The sequence below is a fragment of the Gopherus flavomarginatus genome, chromosome 3 (assembly GCF_025201925.1).
Source record: "Gopherus flavomarginatus isolate rGopFla2 chromosome 3, rGopFla2.mat.asm, whole genome shotgun sequence".
Taxonomy (NCBI): Eukaryota; Metazoa; Chordata; order Testudines; family Testudinidae; genus Gopherus; species Gopherus flavomarginatus.
The window spans coordinates 163,767,607-163,794,933 of NC_066619.1; the positions used below are offsets into that span (position 1 = coordinate 163,767,607).

At 40.2% G+C, this 27,327-nt stretch overlaps 1 protein-coding gene across 5 annotated transcripts in view; it reads left to right on the forward strand.

Moving 5' to 3' along the window:
- CCSER1 (coiled-coil serine rich protein 1) overlaps positions 1 to 27,327 on the forward strand; it is a 1,165,803-nt gene that overhangs the window by 567,135 nt on the left and 571,341 nt on the right. For all 5 annotated transcript variants that reach the window (XR_007773146.1, XM_050944018.1, XM_050944020.1 and 2 more), the window contains exon 7: positions 15,018 to 15,095. Coding sequence is in view for 4 of the 5 variants with exons in the window: in XM_050944018.1 (XP_050799975.1) it covers positions 15,018 to 15,095 (78 nt within the window). In the remaining variant the exon portion in view is untranslated. The remainder of the gene's footprint in view (positions 1 to 15,017; positions 15,096 to 27,327) is intronic.

Sequence of the window (27,327 nt, forward strand, 5' to 3'; positions counted from 1 at the left end):
ATATATATAATTTTTATATTTTTTGGTCTGGTCTCTTAATTGACTTTCTGTATTATAGTACATTATTGTTTGCCTTATTGTGATAGGTGCTGCAACATCTTTTTAAAGAGAGTTCTTTGCATATTGTACTTGACCATCTTGTAAAAGTAGAAGAGAAAATTGTTGTATTTTATTTCCTTACACATTTAATTCAAGAAGCATGAAAAATTGTTCTAATTAAATATGTATATGAATTTAGTACTCATGGAAGTAAAAGAGAAATAGCACGACTAGAGGCACTAGTAGCATGGGCTAGGCTTCTGGACACTGCTCTGCTATGGACAGCGTGGATCCAAGAATAGACTCTCTTTTTGCAGGACAGCTTGTGTATTTAGAGTGGTGGTTTTGTGATTTGTCTAAAGGTTCCTAGAGGACTAGGATGAAGCTGCTAAATGAACTTTCACTTGTGACTCAAATGCAGAGTCAGATTTAGGAGCCTATTTGATGCATGGTCATTTTGTTCTGTCTTCATCTCTGCCTCTGAAAGCCAAAGTGGTACCTATATCAATGCCACTCCTAAGCAGCCAGGTGGGAAGTATTAGCAGCACCCTCCTCCTTCCATTTTCTCTGTTGTGGAAGGGATTTCCTTTTCAGTTGCATTCAGAGGCTTTTATTTTTGTTGCCCTAGTCAGATAGGGGAAATCTTTGTGTCTGCATGAATGATTGTAGGCATAGGTGCTGGAACTAGGGGTGCGGCAACACCACCTACATTGAAGTGGTTTCCATTGTGTACAGAGTTTACTGTTCAGTGGCTTTCAGCACCCCCACTATACAAATTGTTTCAGCACCACTAATCGTAGGGAATGATCCAGAAATGGGTGTAGGTGTTGGAACATGGGAGTTGATGCAGTGGGAAAGGAAACCTGAAAAAGGGAACTGGAGAAGCACGGGGGAGGGGGTGGGAGACAGAGGGAGGGTGGTTGTATTTGAAGTTGAAGGACATTGTGTGAGTCAGGGAAACTGGGGGAGCCCTTTGCGCAGCCTTTTAAAACCTACAACATTGGCTGTGCCTTAATAGGAAAATCATTCTGTAGGTGAAAAACTGGGATGAGGATGCCACTGAGAGTTAGACACCTTGTCTTCTAATCAGTTTTTTGCTTTGAATTTTGGTGGTTGATTAAAGTGAATAAATGAAGACTCAGCACACTGCTTCTGAAAGGTTGCAGCCCCCTGCTTTAGATCCATGTACCAAAAAAAAAAAAAAAAAACCCCAGCAGATTAAATTATTTTTCTGGCAAATCCATTTAAAAAAAAACAAAACCGAACAACCCGGCTGGTCAAATACTAGCCAGGTGGTAACCCTAATTTCCACTGAGTTTTTCTTACATTAAGGATAGTTTTGTTCTTTGTGCTTGGTAGTTAGAGATACAGATGTCAACATGCTTTCTTTCACTGAGATCTGATTAGGGAATACAAGGGAGTCTTGAGAATGGATTCTCTGCATCTAAAGAAGTTAAAATGACCTGTCAGAAGTGGTTCCATATTGAAATTGTAAAAGCCCTTTTGAGAACCGATGAAGTAGTGAGATAATTGCAGTCACAACAGTTAAGAGGTGTAAAATGGCTTGTTAAAGCCTCAGTGAAATACATCGCAATCCAAGGAAATGAAATCTTCTTTGAGAGCTGTTGAGATATAAACATAACCTCAAATCAAAACCTCTTTCTAGTGTTAAAATCTAGCAGTATTGCTCTTGATATCTACAGCGGAATGGAAAAACAAAAAACAGCTGGACAATATAAGGAGCAATGTTACTAATGCAGTTTCTGTGTCCTGCTGAAAATGCTGCAGTATTCCTACTTCCACAGTTTAAGTGATGAGAGATCAAAACTGTTGAAAATATCGCAGTTGTCTGCCCACCAACACACCAATTGAATGTGTTGTGATTTTAAATTAAGACTTAAAAATGAGATTTATATCTGGATAGAACTGGTGAGCTGCTATCCCCAGCCCACAAGGGGTAGAGAAGACAAATTGCGTCCAGCCCAAAATCTTAGCCCTAGGTATGTATGCAAAGCTGAGCATTAAGAGCCATGTTCTGTTTTGGTGGTATATCTTGGTAAGTTAGCAAATGCATGAATTAAAGAAAATGAAATATATGAGAACAGACAGTGTGCATTGGTTTTTTTGTTCTAAATATAATATGATGCCCTTTCAAAGAATGTCTGTCTGTTCTCCTTACAAAAGTTAAATGAAAAGCATTAAATAGACACTGAAAAGCTATTGGGTGTTGTGATGAAGTGGGATTTCTTTTAATCCTATGTATGAACCAGTTTGCCCTATACTTTGCATGACTAAGCAGTAGGAGAAAGCTAGACGTGAGCGCAAATTTAATCTTAGGAGACGTAGGTGGGTATGTTGCCTAGCTGTCTGAGCTGACTGAATGGACCATTTAAAAAGGACAGGCCATGGCCAACCCATACTGATAGAAAATCCAAGAAGACAATGGGAAGCACAGTCATCAGGACACTGACACCAAGCAACCAACAACTTGGGGAGGGGGGAAGGATTTCCCACCTCTCATCAGGGAAGCTAAACAGAGAGCCCAGGTTGAGAACAAAGGACTAGGAAGTGTGCGGCTCTGGAAGAAGCTTGAGCTCTCTCACATCATGAGAACTGACTTGGGTGAGAGAGAGAGGCAGGAGTGGAGAGGGGGGTCTGAACTTACAAGAGAGCATGCTGACACACTGTCAGCACCCCAAAAACCCTCTCTCTCTCTGCATATACACACAACACACTCCCTGTCACACTCCACCCCCCCCACCCATCCCATTTGAAAAGACTGTTGCAGTCACTTGCATGCTGGGATAGCTGCCCATAATGTACCACTCCCAATGCCACTGCAGGTGCCGCAAATGTGGCCACGCCAGTGCGCTTGAAGCTGTCAGTATGGACAGACTGCTGCACTTTCCCTACTGTGCTCTACAAAGGCGGGTTTAACTCACAGCGCTGTTGTCATAACATTTTTCCCAGATTTGGACCTTAGCGTCCAAAATATGGGTGTTAGCATGAAAACCTCCAAGCTTAGTTACCAGCTTGGACCTGGTAAAGCTGCCACCACCCAAAAAATTAGAGTGTTTTGGGGCACTCTGGTTCCCCCAAAAACCTTCCCTGGGGACCCCAAAGACCCAAATTCCTTGAGTCTTACAACAAAGGGGAATAAACCATTTCTCCCCCCCCTTCTCCCTTCCAGGTGTTCCCTCCCTGGGTTCCTGGAGAGATACACAGAAGCAAGCTCCGTGAATCTAAACAGAGGGACTCCACCCTCCCCGTTTCCAGTCCTGGAAACACAAGTACTTCCCTCTTCACCCAGAGGGTATGCAAAGTCAGGCTTAGTAAATCTAACACAAAGAGATTTTCCCCCTGACTTCTTCCTCCCACCAATTCCCTGGTGAGTTGCAGACTTAATTCCCTGGAATTCCCACTAAAGAAAAACTCCAACAGGTCTAAAAAAGAAAGAAAAATACATAAAAATGGTCTCTCTGTATTAAGGTGACAAATACAGGGTCAATTGCTTAAAAGAAATGTGAATAAACAGCCTTATCCACAAAGAATACAATTTAACACATTCCAGCAACTACACACATGTAAATACAAAAAACAAACAATATAAACCTACTGTCTTATCTCTTTGTACTTACAACTGGGAAACAAAAGATTAGAAAGCCAGGAGACAGAAAGATCACTCTCATAGCCGAGAGGGCACAGACACAAGACAAAGAACTCACACCCAAAACTTCCCTCCACCCAGATTTGAAAAAATCTTGTTTCCTGATTGGTCCTCTGGTCAGGTGTTTCAGGTTACTCCTTTCCAGGTGAAAGAGACATTAACCCTTAGCTATCTGTTTATGACAGCTGTACATCTGCAAGTGTACCCATGCCCTAAGGAAGCAAGTCAGAAGGGGGAAACAGGGCCTGAAAATGGAGTTCACTTCAGCTGGGTCTGTGAATTGCTCTGGGTTTACAAGAATGGATGATGCTTTAACCTTTTATGTCTCTGTGCTAACCTAAGAACTGTGAATGCTATGTTCCAGTTGACTAATACACCCTCCTGTTCTAAAAAAAGCTGCCTGAGTGTTGCTGCGAGTGTATTGGATGATGTGCATTATTTCCTGAAGAGTGTACAAGTCTCTTCCAGGAGAAAATATCTCAGTTGGACTTGCTGAACAGTGCTAATGGGGTGAAGTAGGAGTGCTGAAACACCAGAGGTTCAGTATCAGGAGACAGTAAGGCTACGTGGCCTACCCTGACAGAACAGAGACCCGTGGAGGGTCTGGCCTGTCAAGGGAGTCTCCAAGAGACTTTTCTAAAGCTGGAGGCACAGCACCAAGCCTGGGGATCCATGACAGGTAGTCATAAATTTTTCTCAAAGCATCAGTGAAATTCTTGAAGCGTGCTATTTCTTCCTTAATGTTAGAATAGAAAGTGATCAGCTTCCTAGATTAAGCCCTAGTATCCTGTCTCTAACAGTGGCCAGCAACAGATGCTTCAAAGGCAGATGCATTTAAAGAACAATCTGCCCATAGGAAAAGTTTCTTCCTAATGCCGGCAAGAGTTTACATCCTCTGTGTATTTTTATTATATCTAATATAATTGTGTGGATATATTTATTATTCATATAAATGTCTATTCCTTTTTGGATCCAGCAGAGGTCTTGCATTATGACCATGATTTCCACAGGTTGTTGAAGCTGTCTGTGCCAGGGTGTCTTTCATCAATTTAAATCTGTCTTTCAGTTCCATTACCTGATTTTCCACCCCCCATCCCCTGCCTTGTCCTGAGGTCTTTATATGGAGTGGCAGGACACTGAATGGGTGCTCATACAAGATTTAGAGATCTGAAAGCTGCTTGTTGGCAGATACTCAAAGAGCAGCACTGTATGTGTAGACATTCTGTGTCAATGAGAGGCAGTGCTTGTAAGCATAGGGCATCAATGAATGTAGTTGCTTTTGATGTTTAATTGTATGTTGTCATGAGAAGATGATGTTTGCTAATGCATGCTTTGGACAGCTAAGATGTCCCCTAAAACCAGAGTCCGAAAAAACATAATTGAATCTTGCATGAAAACAGCCCTCAGATTTGTAACCAAAAAGAAAACAGTTCAAACAAAATAGTCAGTTTTAAACATAAAACCAGGAGATCCTTTGTGAGGAAAGCAAAAAAGAGAATTGGAAATGATTGAGCCTATTAGTAAAATCCCAAGAGATTACCTGGTTCTTACAATAGACTACTGAAAGAGAAGAAGCTGATTCTATATAGAATCATTAGGGAGGGTATACCATCAAAGTCAGGGCAGGAAATTCTGGTCAATGAAGGATCAAAGATTATCTTAAACCATAAGATTATTTTGAGATATAACACCACTTACAGGAAACAGTGTGGCCTATTGGATGGAGTATTGGCCTGGGACTCAGGAGCTAAGATTCTATTGGTGCTCTGCCACTGACTGCTGAATGACATTAGATAAGACACATCTCCCTGTGCCTCAGTTTCCCTGCTGGTAAAATGGAGATAACGATACTGACCTTTTTGTAAAAGCACTTTAAGCTACTGATGATCAAAGGTGAATGGTATTACAATCGTCATTATTATTTTATTAAGCAGGAGAAAACTAAGTCACTTGGACAACAAAATGCTTGCAGGCTTTGAAAATCATCAGATATTATTTAAATCAGCTAGCTGACTGTCTATTTCTAATTCCCTTACAAATTAATGAATGCACAGCTGGAGCCTTCAATTAGATTCCAGCTGCCATGAGAAATATGCACAGGCAAACTCTTAGGTTGCTTTTCAAGGTTTCTAGTATGTTTAAAACAAGAAAGATGAGAAATGAAAATCCAAGCTATGACAATGAGTGAAGTAAATGCTGTTCATCCCCTTCCCTCCCCACAGTGAAACTAAAATTCCAACCTGGCAAGGCAGTAGATGATGTTTGTCCCTGATGCTGAGCCCAAGGGCCAGGGAATTCTTCTCTTGTCTACAAGATAATTAACAGAAATGCTAGGTAGCTGAAGTGGTTATAATTTGTTTTAATTGAGCCGTTTTCTAGAATATGTGCCCTGTTGAAGTTTCACGCTCAGTATGACAGCTGTTACTGTAACCAGAGCTTAGCCTGTGCCCCAAAAATGGAGGGATAGATTTAGGGCCATTGACTAGGAGTTCTCAGATAATTAAATCACTGGGAACTTCCCTGACTGACACCTGTGTGGCAAAACAAACAAAGCCCCTCTTTTCTACAAATGTGTCTATGGCAGGGCCTCCACTGTCTTCCTGGTCTCTCTGACTCTTCTGGTATGTTCCATTAGTGTACACCATTGTATTTCTTCCCACACAAAATAGGCTTCCCTCCCTTCATGAAAGGCCTAATCTAAAGCAATGAAAGTCTCTGACTTCAATGGGTCTTTAGACTATTTCCCTAATAGACACTGCTATGACCATAGATGGGCAAAAACATTACTGACAGCAGTAGGTTTGCTTGACCCTTTCTTTTCTCTTACATTTTGGTGGTTTTGCTCCCCAAATAATGTTAAAAAAAATCAATGGAAATGCTAAGTATTGTGGATGGGATTTTTCGAAGGAGCCTAGGGCTTTGAATTTCAGTGGGATTCAGCCACCTACCCCCTCAAGTTCTAAGCTTCTGTCTTCTTTTTGTTTTATCTAAATTACTGTAAAGTGGGATTACTCGAGTGTTCCCAGGATCAGATTCTAATAGTATATGTCAGACCAATTGTTTAAAATATACTTAATTAGAAACAAATGAAATAGATGGGATTATAAAATGAATGAGCCCTTTGGGTTAAACTCTGATGTGGTTGCGACACATGGTAGTTTTCTGCATATCCTTGGCAAACTTTTTCGTATTAAATTGAAGTACCTTTAGGGTCCATTGTTCTAAACCAATGGTTTATATTTGACCATGTTCTGCTGCATAGAGGAGAGTTACCACATCTCTTCCAGGAACAAGAAGCAGTGGGTGGTGATCAAGGCAAATCAGCCAGGTGATAACCACCACAGAAAAGTACCATCTCCTGGACAGGCTGACACATACTAGTGCAGTCTGGATTCTTCAAATACCAACAGACAAAGAAGGGCTTTTTGGATAAATAGCTGAGTTTAAACTGACTCAGGACATTCTTTCTGATCCAGCAAACTTACAGGACCACTTGTCCGTGAGGGAGGGAGGGAGCAAGCAATCCTTCATGGGAAAGGATTGGAAGGACTTGTCCCATTAAGGCTCCATAAGACTGATAGATGACCTCTATAGTATGCCACTTAAGCTTGGTTTGGTTTTGATTTTTGGTTTCTCTGTAATGCTTTCATCTTAAGAATAGATGTGCTTGCTTATAAAGAGCTGTGTGGTGACTTAGAACTATGGGCCATTGTTCTATTTATAGTCTTTGAAGAGAAAGCAAAGCACAGATACTGGCCTGTTGAGGCAATTGGGCTTACTAGAAATATCACAGTGTAGGCAGGGAACTGTGCAGCCAGGAAAAACCCTGGTCAAGAGGGAGAGAGCTGTGGGTCTCCACCCAAGAGTGGCAGATGGGTCTGCAGCCTGATTGGATGCCCTCAAGGGACTATGGAGAGGGAATACAGATGTAGTTGCTGTGACAGTGGTAATAAACAAACATGGACACTTTTAAAAGGGACACTAAATTCTTTGTCTTTGCCTAGTAAAGGAGGCTTTGGGGAGAATTAATCAGACAGATGGCGGTGAGGGAGAATGGAGCAATTTTTTATTCTTCATTCAAACTTATCTGACATTACTTGTGAGGATTTATTCCCTTTATGCAACACTCATTCTAAGTTTATCTGAGAAGAAGAGAATTAAAATGTTATTCAACCTTCAAGAGGAATTTGAAGTTGACACTATAAAGATAACACGGGCATTCCAGAAATTGTATGTGGTGTTAGAGTACATGCTGACCATAGCAACTTTTTTTAAAAATGTAGGCAATTCAAGATATGGCCATGCTCAAATGAGAGAGTGTAGTTGTTGTGCTCCCAATCCTCAAATAGCAGAGCCCTGGTTCACTTCTTACTCCTCCTGATCTCTTTGGAATTTCCTACCGTCTGTCCAATGCTTCCCTCTTTCACCTGATAAGTTCTGTTTCCTTCTCTATATCTCTGCACTCCTGATGCCCACTTAAAATTCCACTCCCCCTTCCCGAGTATCCAGCAGAGCCCCAACAACCATCTGCCTTCTCTGCCCTTTAGACCACCACAAGTAATCTGGATGCTTTTCAGGTTTATAAGCATCAGTGTGTTGTTTATTAGGTCCCCTCTACCAGTCCATCAGTGCAGCTTTGTGCAACTATATACAAGTGGACATAAACTTCCCCCGAGCCCCTTCTCTGGAGAGGGAAAGAAACCCCTGGGTCCTGCCAGCTTCTCCCTTGCACTTCCTTCCTCTCCTTGAACTGTGTTCTCAGCTAATGGGTAGATTGCTCTTATTAGCTTCTCAGCCCCCTGCCTAATTAAGCCATTGAGCACCCATCTCTCAATTTAAGTCCACTCCAAGTGTGTAATAACTAGTACTTTAGTGACCAGGGTGCAGGGTCAGTTCTAGGCTCCTACCACTTGGTCACGTCCCCCAAGACACTTCTCGGTTACAGCGGACGTTGAGAGTTCTGTGGAGACTCAGAGCCACTCCTTCCTCAAGTAGGGATTGACTTGGGGTAGGAGGTTTCAGTAACTGACCTTGTGAAAGGCTGGAAGAACAGCTAACCTCTCTGGCTTCTTCAAAGTGACACACAGGAGCAGCCATGGGATCTCCTCTCACTCCAGAACAGAGTTTCAGAGGAACAGGCTGGGGTCAGTTCTCGTCCCCATCCCAATCAAGAGGAACCTGGGGAAAAGGCTAGACAATCTTGTTTGCTGGAGGAATGAGGTAGTTTGTTAGGTGGACCTGTTGGCTATTGATGGATGGGTGGAGAGACCTGTGAAAGCATCGGGGAGATCAATTCCTGATCAGCACAATAGAGCAGGGATCAGCCTAGGAAAAGTTAATGTGGACTAGTACTCTGCTAGAAATATTAGTATGATACATAGGCTGCGTGACAAACCGTGAGTTGTGATTAAAAATAGTCATTACCACTTTCTATCTTAAAGAGCAATCATAAGGCTGGGTTAGTGCTAGAAAGATTCTGAACAGCTTGTTCATATGTTTATTACAACCAGACTGAAATTATGCAATCTTCTCTTTTCATATTGGCCACAGATGATTTGAAATACTTCTGTCAGAAGTTAACCCTCAGATTTTCAAAAGGCTTTTTTGTTTTTCTGCAACTTTTTCCTATCAGATGCTGATTAGATTCAACATCTAGACTATAAAATGGTATTGAACAGTATAACCTATATTATAATACAATTAAATCTGTCACCCTGAAAATACTCAGCACTCCTCCACGCCCCCTTTGTAAAAGCTGTAAAGTACACAGACTGTCATCTTCTTGCTTCGGTTATTATCAAGATTTATTTGTTCTCTGGCTCTAATATCCACTGAAGATTTTCTCTGTCAGTATTAACTTCTTGGATCAATAAATGTTGATACTGATCTCAAGAGAAGTCCAGTGTCTGCCCACTGTCATCGCACTTTTTACTCTTATGGAGAAGCAGTTGTAACAAATTAAATTGCCTTCTTTTGGTGGATGATACAGAAGACATTGCATGTATTTTATGGTACAATTAACCAAGTCTGGTACATTACTCTCTTCCTACAGAAGATCAGATTAAAGGCAGAATTCTGTATGTAGAGCAATCTCAGTTTATGAAGTCAGGTAAATCTGTTTTCATTTATAGAACTGGTGCTGACACAGTCTACCCAAGGTTGGAAAATGACTAATCTTTTTAAAGAAATGCTGCCTTTACAATAAGCCCCTATATATTAGTGCTCTGGTAAATTACTTTTAAACCATTGAACATATATTATCAGAACTGAATATGCCTTTTCAAGACTTTTTTTTTCTGTCTCTGATTTATTTTGCCACATATGAAGGCTCTGCATTACTCCAAGCTGAAATATTTTGATTGTCATAATGTTGGAGGAAATAGTTTGAACTATTGTAAATAGCAGAATTGTGTAGGAAAAACATGGAAAACTGGGAGGATAACAACAAACCTAATAGGGATATCCCTTGATCTGATTAGAGAGTAGTTTGAAGCAACATATAGTTTTGAATTTCAACACTACATGACACATACAAGAGACCTTTCTGGAGTTTATACAGGCTTTAGAAACTACTGCATGCTAACGCAACAAATGCAGTGTGCTGCCAGATGTTGTGTTTCTTAAGATACATGTCAACATGTACAAACACAATATATGGCAGCTATCCTTTCTTAAGAGGAAGAGCTCTTGACAAAGTATTTTGGTAGAAGTTTTATTTGTATATAGACAAAAAACCACACCCTGTGTTATAATCACACTATTAAGGTTGCAACGTCAAACACAACAATTAGGAAATGCCAAAATTGAGGTTGCCTGTGAACATTAATTTGACTTTACTGTTCATATGCATTATGAAACCATCTTTAATTATGTGATCACATCCTGTCTTTTTCCTCTGCCTTCAAATCAGGCAGCTTCCTCTCTCCACAATGTGTGGGTGTGGGTAGGATCATGGACAGATGAGCTCCCTGTTCTGTGGTCTGGGGCCCAGGCTCATGTCAGCACTGAGCCCCTGGAAGTAGCCATTAGAGGGAAAGTTTTTGGCTTCAACTAGTTAGCCCTGTGCTGGAGTGAGAGTGTTCATTTACACAGTGGGATTGTCCATATCCAGTCTGGGCAACCCTAGGATATGTGAAGGGCTCGAACATGCTAAGTGAAGATGGAATCTTAGGAGATTTTAGCTGCCACAGTCTAAGAAGTCTATACTGAGCATAGGCAAATGTGACTTTTCAAAGACATCCAAATTTAACCAAGTTATAAGTATTTCCGTGGGGATGGCAAAGCTACATCCCTGAGACATAGGTCAAACTTCAAGTCTTTTTTTTTTTTAAAACTAACTTTTACAAAACACTCAAATCACAGTAACCTCTACTGTGTCATCACTTATCCTAATTTCAATAAACTATTTATCAACAAGCATTCCTAACAGTCTTAGTTGCAATGCACTTCTGTATCAAAGATACCCAAATTCAAGGTTTTCATCCACTTCCTTCCTTCAGTCTCTATGTTGACTCTTTCCTTCCCTCCCATTCTGATGAGCAAAAACTCCAAGCCCGCAGCTAACAGTCTCCAGAAGCCCAATTTATTCAAATTAACTCTTAATTATGTGGTGTTCTATTTTATGAATTCAGGGTGGCGTGTGAGGTCTCTACCAGGAGCCAATAGCTCACTGACCCACCAATCATTGCAAAATGTATGTATGGCTAATGTTTAAAGAATTATGTATCTGCACTGAAAACTGTTTTCTCTAAGGTGTGTGAGTTTAAAGCAGGTCACCAGAAACAGGGATGTGTTGATGCGTCTCTGGTACCCTGCAGATGGATAACAGAGCTTGCATATGCCAAGAAGTTTGTGTTACCTGAAGCTGGTGAAGTCAGGGAGGTCACACCTAGCGGACACAGACAGGACTTACTTATACTTAAGGCGGGTGGTGGTCAGATGTCTCACAACCCTGGGTACCCCCAAGAAGTGACCCAGTGAGTCCCTACTCAGTTTTCTTTTACTGTACTAGTAGTAATTATTAATAACTTTGGAGAGGTGGTAAAATTGAAGCTGCATTTAAAGCTTTGTGTGAATACAGCTTAATTACTTGCAATATTAGTCAACATGACACTGTGATGAAATCATGAGATAACAATAATCCAAAATACATTGAAGATGAAGAAATGTGTAAATGCTTAATTTTAATACAAAGAAAATTGTGGGTGCTATTTTAATAAAGAAATTCATAAAGAAAACTTTAGTAGCGGTTGCTCTCATCAATCAATTAAAACATTAATAAAGCATAGACATATGAATATGACTTAAAGGTTGAAAAGTCAGCTCAGTGGTTTGAGCACTGGCCTCCTAAACCCAGGGTTGTGAGTTCAGTCCTTAAGGGGGCCATTTGGGGATGGGTCCTGCTTTGAGCAGGGGGTTGGACTAGATGATCTCCTGAGGTCCCTTCCAACCCTAATAATCTATGAAGTGCTCTGAAGTTAGGAAATGGCAGAATGAATGTTGCTCACACAACCTAAATTCAGCTGCTTTACCTGTATACATTATGATAGTCTTTTCTGCACATAACTGAAGTCTGTATCTGTGAAAAGTTTGGTGTAAGTGACTTGCTCAGCATTATGTGGGAAATGGGTGTTAACTCTTCCTGCAATTCACTCCTTCGTTCACTGCACACCTTCCAACTTCAGCAGATAAGTCAGGGGTCCTATAGGCAGATTCTTTTGGTACTCAACTCCAATTCATCGCCAGAGCACACTTGTCCCATGCACTGCAAGAATGAGGGTTCCTGTTGGGGGAAGGAGGGGAAAGAGAGGGAAAATGATGTCATGTAACTAATGGCATACACGCAAGGGGACAAATTAAGTTTGCCTAGGCAACCTTCATTTAGGTATTTTCTACACCGAGTGTTCAACTTCACAATCTTTAATCCTTAACTTTGTGTTTCCTAATTCTTTCTTGGTGAAAGCAACCTTGACTAACAGTAAACAATGCTTATCATAATTCACAAACAAAACAGTCTTGCTCAAATAACATCAGAAGTTTGTGATAGGAGCTAGGAAGGGAACCCAATTGTGTAGTGTTGTCTAGATAATTCAGAGAGAAATTGATTTAGTTTCAGGCTGGTTGGCTGTTTCTGTGAAAACAAAAATGGGTTAGGAGATGTCAAATATGAAGTCTGCTCTGGAATAATTTGTCACAGAAGTTCTTGAGATGTACTGAGAACTTCAAGCTGCAATAAGTGATTCTGACAAGTATACCTTTATCAGCCACAAAGGAAGAAAGGGGTGTTTGGGCATTGTAGGTTGTAAATGCTTCCCTTCAGGAAGGGAAGCTGATGGTCTTGTTCAAAGCAATGGTGTTTTTTTTTCCTTAATTGCTCAAGAAACTACCATTTGTTACTTACTATCTTACCTGATTCTCTGCTGCTATGAACTGCCATATCACCATTAAACTTAATTAATGTACATTAGTAGAGATATTGGCCAAAGTTCCTAACAGTGTAAAATTATTGAGATGATTGGAAAAGTTCACGACAAGGCAGCTCCAGAATTTGGATGTATTTATTTTTGACTCTACATTAGACTATACTCGAAGACTACCCAGAAACTGCAGCTCATGCAGAGTGCAGCAATCAGTCTGCTTTTTCAAGTTTCTCCTGCAGACCACACTATGCCTGCTCTTTAAAGGCTCCGTTGGCTTTCAGTTAATTTCCAGCTGCAAATTAGAATGGTGGGTTGAGTTGTAAAGATCTTTGTGGTTTGGGCTTTATTATATTGAAGACATAGTACCTTCAGCAGTGAAGATAATTTTGGAGTGCACAGCTTGGCAGTCCTAGTATTTGTATGTTTTTGGGACAGGGGAAACTCATTAGAAGGTCCTCAATTTGAATTTGCCTGGTCTGAAAGAGCTAGCTTCTGGTGACTTTCAGGGTATCTTGCAAAGTCGATTGTATTTATTCATGCATCCAACGAAGTGGGTATTCACCCATGAAAGCTCATGCTCCAATACGTCTGTTAGTCTATAAGGTGTCACAGGACTCTGCTGTATTTATTTATTTACACTTCTAGAGGGGGAGTGAGCAGAAAGTGTTTTGTTTTTGCTCAAGGAGTTTTTATTGCTATTAGTGACATTGTGACAGTTTAGATTGATTATGGTATTTGTCTGTATAGTATTGTTCACCTAGAAAGTATAAGCTAAATCAGTGGAGCTACACAGATTCATACCAGCTACAGAATTGGCCCTATGGTGGGCATATTGCATAAGTAAAATAAATACAATTGTTCTGCAATGCAGTAGAATTGCACAGAAACCAAATGGCACTTTGGCTACACATGCAAATGTGTCTACTGTGCTGTCCATTACTTTTTAAAGTTTTTTTTGAAATATTTCCTTCTCATTGAATGCCTGTGTTCTCTCTTTGTCTCCAGGCATGCTTTATATTGCTTGTATTTTTTTGTCCAGGTTAGTTTCCTGTGAGTGTTTGTTCAACCCTTTCCTTGTACAAGTTAGCATCAGCATTAACAGGTAGTCAATATTTCAATATTATTAGTTACTCCTGTGCTTTATACCAAGGTTTCTCATACAGAGGTCACTGCTTTTGTAGGGAAAGCCCCTGGCGGGCCGGGCCGGTGTGTTAACCTGCTCTGTCTGCAGATCCGGCCGATCGTGGCTCCCACTGGCCGTGGATCACTGCTCCGGGCCCATGGGAGCTGCTGGAAGTGGCACAGGCCGAGGGACTTACTGGCCACTGCAGCCAGTGGGAGCTGCAATTGGCCAGACCTGCGGATGGGACAGGTCAACACGCCTGCTTGGCCTGCCAGGGGCTTTCCCTACACAAGTGGCAACCCCTGTATGAGAAACCCTGCTTTATACTAACCTCCTTGACATTCTTCATATATTTTTTCTTTAATTTTGATGACTTGACAATTAAGAGAAAATAAATCAATCCAGATTATCCACTTTGGTTTGTTTTGTATGCAGCCAGGGCATTTGTTCCAAATAGTTCCCTGATATTCTTCTCTAATTGCATATATATCTGTGTGCATATCTTAATAGCTCATTCATTTTATTGGGTGTTACATCAAAATGTGTGCATGGGTGCTTACTTTATCCATAAATGAAGTATTTAAATTCTTAACCCGTTCTAGAGACTGTAGTATAGCTTGCTAGTAATTGTTAGATTTAACATATGGGGTGTTTCTTCTTTTACTTCTCTAGATCAAAAATTGAAGCAGCATCAAGTAGCTAAACTGCAAAACACAACATATTCATGTCCCAAACTTAAGTGTTAATACTGATTTGTTTTTTCTTACAGAGTGCGGATATGAGTCCTGCCAGTAGTACCACTTCACTTCCTGTTAGCCCACTTACTGAAGAGCCTGTGCCTTTCAAGGTAAAGTGAATTCATTGTAGAATAAATATTTTATGACTGTTGGCTTATTATGTTGTGTTTTCTGTGAGATGCCCTTAATAGCACTTCCCTTTTATTAAATTGGTACCAGCTAATATCTTAGCATTCTTCTGAGCAAGCCGGTACCATCATTGCATGCGCTTGAGAAGACATTGTGAAAAATAAAATGGTTTGATTATAGGAGGAGGATTTTTCTTCTGATGATCAAGATTAGAGGTCTAAATGGTATTTGAAAAACAAACAAAAATATTTTGTTTCAGTCTACTTAGATTGTGATATGTTTGTGATATCTCTGATATTTTCCTTCTTTTTCTGCTTGCTTTGTGTTTCAATCTAACTTATGCTTTTGTACATCAATTTACTAATCCAGCACCATTAAATCCTCTGACCAGAAAACAGTTTTACAGTAGATCCATTGCAAAACACTTAAATCTGATATCAGATCATACTAAATATTCTTAGGAACTTTACTTATAAAAGAAAATAACATTTAAAATATTACTTCGTAAATGTACTATTGGGCCAAAAGTAGTAAAGAAATAAAACAAATAACACTGTAGAAATGAGACAGCTGAAATGGGGCTAGCATGGGTCAACTGCTACAGTTCTGTAGCTAAATCCAGCTGATGACTGCTAAAGGTGCTTTGGAAAGCAGTACTTGAGTAGCCTTTATCACCTCACAGAGAGTGTGTTCCTTTCCATTATATAAGTGAGAATGCATGGGTGTTTTTGCTTAGTCAAACACATTGACTCCTTGATGCAGTTGGTTTTGGGTTGCCCCCCAGCCACATGAAGAGTGGTGACTGAATGACAGCTTTAACACAAATGATCTTTACTGTGCTTGGGCATGAAACTAAAGAACATATACTGAGGAATTCCTTAAACAATGGCTACAGGGCACCAGAAGAAGAGGGAGCAAGAGAGCGTGTTGATGGTTGACTAAAATGGTTCCAACATAGTTGCTTTTGCTGGAGTTCTGAAAATGGAACTGCTTCTTCTATGGGTTATAAGATTTGCTCTGCCTTCACAATCCAAATACTTGAGTATAAATATTTTTGCATAAAACGCACTAAAATACTGTACTGTGTTTGCATCTACTCTTTTCTTAGCAAAGGAGTAGGGATTTAATGGAAATTGGGACAGTAGCGCACACCCATGCAGATCCTAAGCTTGATGCAGATGATGGGTCAGTTTTCCATTTACCTTCTCCTGGTGTCTGAGACCCAAAACTGTCCCAAATCATTGCAGTTGAACAGCTTCTCTAATCTGCATCAGTGGGAGTGGCCTGTTGGCACTGTCCCTCCGCTCCCACTAATATCCTTCTAATCTGAGGGGAATCCACAGGTGCCTGTTTAAGGTGGTTTTTAAGTGCCCTTTGTGGTGTTGGAGCTGAGGGCACAGCATCAGGACCAAGAATCAGATCCACATTGTAGAAACAAAATTCAATATGTAAACTCCTCATCAAGGGCCAGATTCTGTTATAGACCCATTAAATTCATCAATCCTTCCCAATACTCTTGAAATCAATGAGACTACTTGCAGAGCAAGGTTACTACTCAGCATGAGTAAGGGTGAGAATCTAGCCCTAAACAGTTAATCTCGCCATTTAGGACTAGATCCTCAGCTGCTATGAATCAGCAGAGCTCCACTGACTCCAAAAGATTTAGGTCAATTACAGTATAGTGCATTAACTTTAAAAAGAAGATGGTGTTTGAATGCCTAAGACTGGCTTGTAAAGGAGCCAAATAGTCAGTGTTGTTCCAGTAAGTATACTTAAATGTTACTTCAGTTCACGCTATAGGCTGTGAAAATGGTACAAGATACTCACAATAAAATCAGCATGTTTTGACTGCACCTATTTATCACTGGCCCCTTCTTTCATTTCCATTCACTTTTGAAAGCAGTATAACTACTTTGTTCTAGAATTCATGTACATTTTGAGGTCAGAGAGAAGAGAAAGTCAAATACATCTCACAGCCAATGCCATTAAGTAGAAATAAAGTAATATAAAATGCAACAGTTTTTCTGTTGTTGCTTCCTGACTCACTCCAAGAGAAAGCAATATTGTTCCAGCAGTAATATGAGTGAGCGGTTTTACAAGCGATAGCCCTTTGCAAATACTGTCAGCATGTAATATTGGCTTTTGATGACAGGCAATGTATTACTCTGGGCAGTGCGATCATAATCCCTCCCACCTCTCTGCTCCTATGAAAAGAACAGAGGTGGAACTAAACAACAGAGTTACAAACACTAAATCTTCGGGATAGTTAATGATCTTCTGTATGATACTGAGATATTACATTAGATTGTGAAATTAAACCAAATCACTACTCATGATCTTTCAATACTCAGATTATCTTAGAAATTATAGCTGTCCTTTCCTGTATTTCTTTTCTATGGGAGAAAATCTATAGTCCTCTGTAAAGAAAGAAATCCCATAATCCTAATCCTATTATCCAACTAGACTAAAGCAAAATTAAAATTGTAATGCAGAGTCCTTTGGGTTATGTGTTATATAAATGCAAATTGGTGTTAAGACTATTGTTGCAACATTAAGGTTATGATTTTAATCACAGGAAAATTGGAGGAAAAGTTCTCAGAATGATCCCTGCTATGCCATTTCCCTTACCATTCATAACATCCCAGATTAGTTTGTGGCCCAGCTACCACCTGTAATGGATCCTGCAGCACTTTGCCATTATATTTACTACTTATCAGATCATGTTCATTTGTGAACTCCAAATTATGAGAGAGCAGATCTGGAAAGATTCAGAGGCAACTCCCAATTCAGTGAGAGAGGCAGCAGCTGGACCCATTTTTTTTTTCTTGGATGCAATCAATTCAGGTATTTCAGTGAATACAGCATCTATCTGTAGTTCTAAGTGTTGCACAAGTATTAGAATGCAAACCTTGGAATAAAAACAAGAAATGAAAAATCCCCTCATAAAAAATGAATAAATAAAAAATAATTAACATATTTGAAGACATTCACCTCATTACTGTAATGGAAGAGTCCAGCTTTTGCCTGTAGGGAAGAGGAACTTTGCAGAGTAGCCAGAAGGCTAACACATCAGTGCATATCTTCAGTACACTTTCCACACATAGATAGATTAGGCTCACACTTACATGTAGAGCAGCGTTCTGTAGTTATGCATTTTAGGAGTTTAGCATAAAAATCTTGTTCAGACATGCCCATCAGTGCCATTTTCAAATGATCTTATCCCGTTCAAGTCAAAACCACTTTTCAATTAAACTTTCAAAGACATTTCTCCTCAACTTTCTATCCTCAGCTATTTCTACTGTTGAAGATTTTTTTTAAAAAGTTTCACTTTCCCTCTTAATGAAAAATAAAATTCTGAATTTTCTCATTTTCATCTGCATGTTTTTTTGTTGAAGCTTTTTTTGTGTGGTGTGTGTCAGAAGAATCTCTTTTTGGATAGAGCTTAGTCCCCCTAACTCCCATGTGGAGTGTCTTGTAGGATCTGGGCCTAAGCCTGAAAAAAATTCTTTCTGAATATTGAAAATTGTAGAAAGTTAGGAACAACTTGAAAACAGGAGGTTAGAATGGAAACTGCCATATAACCTCAATGCTAGTGGTCATCCTTCATTATACTGATGAGATAGCAACCAACGTGAATAAGATTTCATTACATCAAGTTACATCCATACTAATTTCAAACTGTTAAAGAATATTTTTAATGTAGTGAGTACTACTTTAATAACTAGCAAGCTAATGTTTCAATTTTGGGGGGTACATGTATTTTGAAAACCAACCCAAGGAAGGTGTATGTGTGTGGGGAGGGGGAGCAGGAGGAGAGGGAGGGGGGGTGTTCAATGAAAACTTAACTCTTTAGATCAACTTCCAAGGCATCATTGGTGGTATTTTCAGGACATGATCATTTCCCCTCCTTGCTCAGTCCTACTATATGGCCATTGTGGTCCATTAGCAATTGGGAGTTGAGGATGCTCAGGACTGTTAACTGGAGTGGCCACAAATGTGTGATCATGGCAGACATGTAAACAAATATTACTCATCACTGATGAAACCACCCACCAGAAAGAGATTATTTTTCCTAGATTTCTGGTAGATGTGTATGTGTGGGGAGAACTAGGTCTTGTAAACTTGATATTTTTTCCTGAGATGAGACAGGCTGGCTACTTTTTCTGCCCGTGACCCTTTTCCTCCTTCCATGTTCTAATGGCAAACCTTTATGATATTTGGGGTCCATTGAAATAAATTACACATGGCACTTTCTGTGGGGTATCTTTCTGTCCATGCTGGTTGAGGAGTCTCTTAACTGGAAGAATACTGCAGAAAAATTATTAAGCATGTCCTAAATAGGGTGGTTGCTTGTGCAACAACCTATCAGGATGAGGGGTCACTAGGGCTACCATTACATTAAAACTTTATCTGTACAAGTCAGGAAATGACTAGTGTAAGTTTTTAAGAATGGAAGTCTATTTGCAGGCAGGAATATGTTAGAGATTAGCATCAAACTTTTAATGGCAAATATTGGTTTTAACCATACACAGGTCACCGACCTTATTTATAAACACACTTTTATTTTTCAAGTACTGCTGGAGTATAATGACAGAGCCTTTAAGAAAAGAAGACTGAGTCTATCATTTTATATTTGTACAGCACCTGGTACAATGAGGTCCAGGTCTGACTGGTTTGCAGTTGCTATCACAGTATGAATATTAATAACTGTTGAACTGCATTTAAGATGCAGCCTTAATCTTTAACCTATTTTACTAATTGGACATTAAATATAAGGTATAAATACCTGTGTTCTCTTTGGCCTATTTTGATGGAGCTAAGAATTTCCTTCAGCATTTGTTATCCCAGACTACTGTGTTCTGCCTTCTGTAATTAGTACTCTTGATGCTAATTCTGAGATTGAGAAATGACAGCAGCAGCACAGGTAATGAAAGTGAGTAATCCTTGGCAGTGCTACTGAAAGGGAGGATAGGACTCTGCTAATAGTTATCCCATTCATCCTCTAGCTCTTTTTCTGCAAATCTGTTTCTGTGGGAGCTGTAACCTGGATACTGGCCATATTTAACAATCTTTGCAAGTGCTAAAGCGTGTGATTTTTGGTAGCCAGTGGCATTTTTATGTAGATCTATATCCTGAGATATACTTTCCATCTGGCCAATAACCAAGCTGATATTTTATAACAGAATTATTTTGAACAGTCAATATAGGAGTAATCACAAATGCTGGATAACATAGCTCAAATAGCTTTGTGACTGATTGCTTTGTGGATCGAGTTAAAGAATGTGCCCTTGTTCTAATGTATTTAATAGAGATAATCACAAATCAGTATTATACTAAGAGTACAGTCCATTCCTGATGACACAGAACATGTTTACAGTTTAATTAAAAGTATCCAGTCTGTTTTAAGCATTTGGTTGAACATTCTTGAATGAGATCATTTAAAATGGAACAATTCTTTCTCCTCCAAAAAGCACGTTCATCAGTAGTCACAGTGGTGGTCCTGCACCTCAAGGGTAAACTTTTGTATGTAGTCATAGCCTGAGTTCGGTTGTGAACTGATTGGGGCAGGGCCCCCACCTTATAGTAAGTCTGAAGAGTTCTGTGACTCTAATCTATATATCTAAACCTCCTTACCACAGTATCTGAGCATATACAAATAAGTACACCTCTACCCCGATAGAACGCTGTCCTTGGGAGCCAAACAAATCTTACCATGTTATAGGTGAAACCATGTTATATTGAACTTGCATTGATCCACTGGAGTGCGCAGTTCCCCCCCGCCCCCGGGAGCACTGCTTTACCGTGTTATATCCAAATTGGTGTTATATCAGGTCGCATTATATTGGGGTAGAGGTATATGTACAAAGAATTTCTCCTCAGAACACCCCTGTGATGCAGGTGTTAGGACTTCTGTTTGCGCGCGTGCTCTCTCTCCCTCCCCCCCCCGCCATCCCCAGGGGCACTCCTAAGTGTCATGCCTCAACCTACTCTTCTCCCAGAGTAGTATCCTGCAGTTCACCCCACTTTATACTGGATCAGTGATCTACAACACCCCATTTCACAACCCTATTTATTCTGGCTGGCCCAAGTGGGTTTGGGTCTGTCTGTGGAATCCTCTCTGGGAACTTGTGAGGAGTATGAAATTAAGTGACTCATGACTGCTTTATCAAAGACAAGTATGATTTAGTTCATAGAAACTTAACAAGCAGAGAGAAACAGGATTAAAACAATATGTGCCAATATGTATCTTCCCTTGCCTAACTTTTAACCTTCTTTGCAAATTTAGATAGGCTAGCTTATTCCAAATCTCCTTCTGATTCAGAGGACCACCTTGCATCTCTCCAGACCCCTTCACCTCCCCTCTCATGTTTCTCCCCCATTGAGTCTTACTTCCTGTTCCTGTTTGGGAATCTGTTTGTATTTTGCTTTCATGGGTAAGGCTTCCACCAAGAATGAGTAACTGAACCTGTATTTGCTGATTCATAGTGCAAAATCTTAACCATATGACCCACCCCACACCTTTCTGTCCCAGATTTTGTGTGTATATGCTATTAATCTCTCTTCAGTTTGGCTTCCTTAATTTGATGAAGCTCTTCAATTTACTGGATTGATACGGTGGGACTTTCTTGTGAAAGGCAGAGAAAAATCAAAATTGGATACAGTTCACTAAAGCAGCCCTGCAGATCTTTATGGTATGATACCTATTCTTTTCTGTATAGGTTTTGATACTGTGCTTATCACTATAGTATCTCAAAGGGACTCCTAAGTGCCTAAATCACAGTTGAAAACAACTTTATGCTCCTAAGTCATTTAGCTCTTGCAATGCCGAGAAGAACAATGTCTAAATATCTTCAGAAATCTGGACGTGAATGCCTTACTGGAAGGTGCTTCAGTCAATCACAAATTATTAGGTTCAGGTTAAATGAACATAGCATGTCACCTTGAGCTATCCAATTACTGTGATAAATGCCCAGAAACGCTCCCTGCTTCAACAGCACCCTAGTCTTGCTGCACATGCCCTGACCTGGGGTTACAAAGGGTAGGCTTCTTCCTGCTGAGTACGGCATAAATTCTGTAGAATTACAATCCCCTGAAAACCTGTCATAAAGCCAAAGACTAAATATTTTCCCTCAGGCTCCCTGGAAGGACCTGGCCATTCGAATGGATGTCTTAAGTTTTCAAAGACTGTACTTTTATTAGGTTTGTGGCTGATTCTTCCTGCCTTTGCCTTGAATCTCTTCAGGCTAGTGACTGATCTACAGAGTAGAGTAAATCTGTTACAGGCACATGATCATCCAAAAACAAAACCAAAAAATTCTGGTACATCCCAATAACGTACGTCATTAGCAAGATCAGAGCTGTTCTTTTGACCACCGGGCAAATAATGGATAACTGGAAAGCTTGTTCAGTGATGATTATTTGTGTTATGTCATATTTGCTCTGAATAGCAGCACATCGAAGAGGGAACCTCAAGGGCTTATTCACAAGATATGATAGTGTCAGAACATCTGTATTTGATACAAAAGCCATTCACCCCACGAAATGTCATCGCAAAATGTCATGAGATGACTCAGTATGAGTCCTTTCTTCAGTATCTATTTTTCTGTAAAAGATAAGGCCCTATAAGGCTTAACTGAAAGTTCTATAGTCGTTGGTTTTTTTTATATTATTAAATAAATAAGTGAGATTGTTGCAAGTATTCTTGGGAAAGGTAGTGAGGCAACTTTACTAGCTGTTGCTATGATGTTTAGGCTATAGTCTGTATGTGATATTGTGGGGGGGGGATTAAAATGTAGTACAATAAACCAGTCATGTCTATAGGAACAATACAGGTGTTCCCCAATACAGTTATTCTTTGAGCATCTGATATAAAGCCCACTGAAGTCAATGGGAGCCTTTTTTTTCATTTACTTCAGCAACCAATAGATCAGTCCTATTAGCTAAACTGGTGGGGTTTCTCTGTTAATTTAGTGCACAGGTAATCTATACTAAGCCTATAAAAATAGCTGTTGAATCCAGTTCCATGTGGGCTGGTTAATGAACCAGAAATCTGAGTATATTCTGGATTTCTACAAATCTCACAGCTGTAGTATGGATTATTTTTGAGATTCATGTGTAGATCATCCAGTTCTCAACTCAATTTTAAAAATAACATTTGTTAACCAATATTCAAACACAAAGGAAAGAGCATCCCTACCCTGCAGCACTTACATGATAACTAATACTATAAGAATGATAGACATCATTTTTACAGTACATAGTAATATTTACTATTATTGAATTCAAATGTGCATTGTAGGAAAATGGTTACTTGGCAGTGGTGTTTTGTTTATACAGATATGATTATGGTGTGTATTTTATGAATTGTTGTATTAAAAATAGTGTGAAATTTAGCAATAAGTAACACTTTGGCTAAAGGAGTAAGTAATGGGATTAATAACCTTTAAACTTTGAGTTATTCATACCATTGTCCTGCTCATTTCAGTACTGAGTTACTTGATTCATATGGATGTGAGGAGAAAATCATCACCAAAGTTTACATGTTACAACTTTAGGAAAGCAGAGCCTAAAACTTCAATTTAGGTTAATAGATACTGATATACATTTAAAAAAAAACAAACACAGCAGGCTTGTGACATTGTGACAATCAAGATGCAGTTTATATATAATCATAGAGCATGCCACATAGTACTGACTGTGTCTCAGTTGTAAGAGGAAACTGATCTGAGAAGAATTGATAAAAAGATGTGGTAATTCCTACAAGTAGACCAATTCTTCTACTTTTGATGATTTGTTATAATTTTAAGTGTAGTTATTACTTTAGGCTTGTTGAAATTGGTCAGTGCTACTAGATTAATTCTATTCACTGTCTTTTCTGTGGTTGCAAATCAACATTTTTAAACCTTGCAAACTTGGTGGGCCAGACTTATCCCTTTTCCAGATACTTTCAGATGTTCTCATGCTGCTCCATCCCTCCTTCTCCACTTCACTTGTTAGGGTTTTTCTGATTTACTGCTGAACTGCACTAGCACAGTGCCAAGTGTTTTAACACAATACAATATTTAGTGTGTCAGTTTTTGCAAGCTGACAAAGGAATTTTGGCAAGTAAATATTTGTGAAAATGCATGAACATGGTCATTAGGTTGAGAGAACTCTTTCTGAGAATGCTATCTGTTTCCTATAGCTTTCTTAAATAGGGATTTTCTTAACTTTTTTTCCCATGACAACATTGTGAAGATATTTGTCTTATTCTATAGTTGGTTTGGCAGTTGTGGGCTTCGGTTGGTACAATGTTCAGCTGTACCATCATCAATTTTGTTTATAACTTGTAAATTCTAGAGGGTACTAACACACACAAACTTATATTCTATTATGCTAATTTTAATATGGTATTTATGATCAGTTTCAATATATAACATTTATAATCCTTTACAGTGTTCATCTTATGTGTATTTTGCATCTTTCTCCATCCCCTTTTTGGCACTACAAAACTGGGTGGTTCCAGTACTGTTCATTTGTTTTTGTAATCATCATTGATGTCTGAGTATGAATGCCAATTTGTTAGCAAAACTGTAAGTCCTTGTCAAACATAACTTAAAAGTAACAAAAATAGTATTGAGTTAAATCAATTTTAAGGCAATCTACACCTTGTAGGCAGCAAGAAGTCCTTGGAGTAAATTACAATGACAGCTTCACAATATTTGTTAATTTTTCCAATTTTGTTTCGTGATTGATACTACAATTATATAAATGCTGTGCACATACCATCCAGATGACTTCAGCATGTGAATTCTAGGGCGAGAAGTTGCTCATGTTACACAATAACTTACTATGCGTATGAGCACTGCAAAATATTTAAGGACCTTGCAGGCATCCTCGGAACCCCTGTGACATAGTAATATTTTCCTCATTTTATGGAAGGGAACTTGAGGTACCAACAAGGTAGCTAATATTGCTCAACAACTTGTCAGAACTGTGAACTGAACCCAGGTTTTCTGATGCCTTGTTCCTGTGATTTGGTTTTTCCTTCCAGTTCTGTTTGCACCTCCCACCCAAGTGTGGTGCAGAGAGAGTCTTGTGAACAACCCTTCTCTCAGTCACAGTTGTGTGGGATTGTGTAACTTGCCTGTGGTAATTGCCGAAATAGAAGAGTGATACTAGGAAAATATTTATTGTACTTTCAATCACCTTTTAATGAAATTTTGCAGCTGGGCTAGGGGAGGAGCAGCTACTGTCATGTGGCTGCCAACTCTGCAGATCATCAGCAAGTGTTGTGCAAGCCTGCCAGTGCTTTATAGATCGCCATGAAAAATGACTTCAGAAAATGATTCTTCAGGTTTTACTTTCCCTATTATTTTATGGGGAAAATGCAGTAGTTAAACAGAAATGAGTGTTAAATATTTACAGTTCTTCCACCTCCTCATTTTGGGACACTTCCTGTTCCCACAGGTGTGATCCTTCCATCTGTTCTGGGGAACCACCCCAGGAGTGTCTTTATGGATGGTAGTTCAAGAAGCACTTGTTTAAATAGTACTGAGTACGTGATGTTAAAGTACAGTATTGCATTTGCGTCATGCAATTGCTACAAAATTTCACTCATCCCTCTACCATAACTAGGTGTGGAGTATAATTGTCCATCCCTATACAAATTCCCCACTTCTCTTCTCACCCGCCTCCACCCTGTGGCATGTCTAAATTCTAGATTAAGTCCTGCACAACAGGGGCACAAGTATCTATCTGTTGCATGGGATGCCTTGCACACCTTTGTGAATGGTACAAACAAACAATAACACTGCTCATAATATACTTCATGTACATATTATTTCCTTCAGAATGCTAGAAAGGAGAAACAAGTGGCATGAATCTCTAGAAGTATCTGTCTAGCTGGAAAATGGGCTGAGTTAAGCTGGGTTGAGGTTATGGCGCAGGGGTTGGGTGCATCCGGTATCCCTTGACGTGCATCCTGGGGGTCCCTATTTGACTATGCAGCAACTGCATCTCTTCAATTACTGCTGACAGAGTGAGCAAATGTAGGTAAACGAGATGTGATAAATTGGGGTGGTGACAGGTTGCAGAGATATGGGACTTCAGTTCTTCAGACAGTGGGAGACTTGTCAGGCAAAAGATAAGAGAAGTATGTTGCCTGAAAATGTGACATTTAATATTAGTACCAGCATTGTGAGATATTGGCAGACAGTGACCTGACTTTTTGATTCATGCTGTTTGAATGGAAGGTCAGCAGCTAGTAAAGTGATTACTGTGCCTAATTCAGTTGAAGTGGTATGTATAACAGAATTGATTAGGTGATTTTGTAGGGATGGTATTACCTCGGATCGTTGAAGTGAGGTGCTCTGTATAACCAGAGCCATATGGCTGTGTTGTTTGCAGCCAGCATTCAATTGCAGAAGTTGCCTATTCTTCTTCGAGTGCTTGCTCATATCCATTCCAATTAGGTATGCGCGTGCCGCGTGCACGTTCGTCGGAGACTTTTTACCCTAGCAACCCCTAGAGTGGCACCGGTATGGGGCCTGATATATACCCCTGCTGGCCCGCCCGCTCCTCAGTTCCTTCTTACCGCCCGTGTCGGTCGTTGGAACTGTGGAGCACGGCTAGCTGTTCTCCACCTCCCTAGCGTTTCACTCCTGTGTAGTATCGTGTATATAGTTCCTTTATTGTAGTTATAGTTAGTGTTAGTGTTAAAATTGGTAATTTGTAGTTCTGTATATAGTTATAGAGGATCGGGGGTTCACCCCTTTTCCTCCCCCCGGTACCAGGGCCCATGCCTGGTTCACCGGGCTTCAAACCTTGTGCGGCCTGTCATCGGCTGATGCCCACAGGAGATCCGCACGACTCCTGTCTGAGGTGCCTAGGCGAGTCCCACCTTGCGGACAAGTGCCGGGTCTGCAAGGCGTTTAAGCCCCGGACAAAGAGAGAGCGGAACAGTCACTTAAAGCAGCTCTTGATGGAGGCAGCGCTGACTCCCCCATCATCGGCACCGACTCCGGCACCGGGACCAAGCGTTTCCTCTGCTCCGGACCGCCCGGCACCGACAAAGGCTTCGCTTTCCCGCCAGGCACCGGCCCAACACCCCATCCGGCACCGCTCCCTCTCCCCGAGGAGCAAGAAGCACAGGGCTCCTGCGGCACCTACAACTGCACTGCAGTCGGCGCGTGCTTCCAAACCAGACCGCCTGGCACCGTCATCTACCGTGTC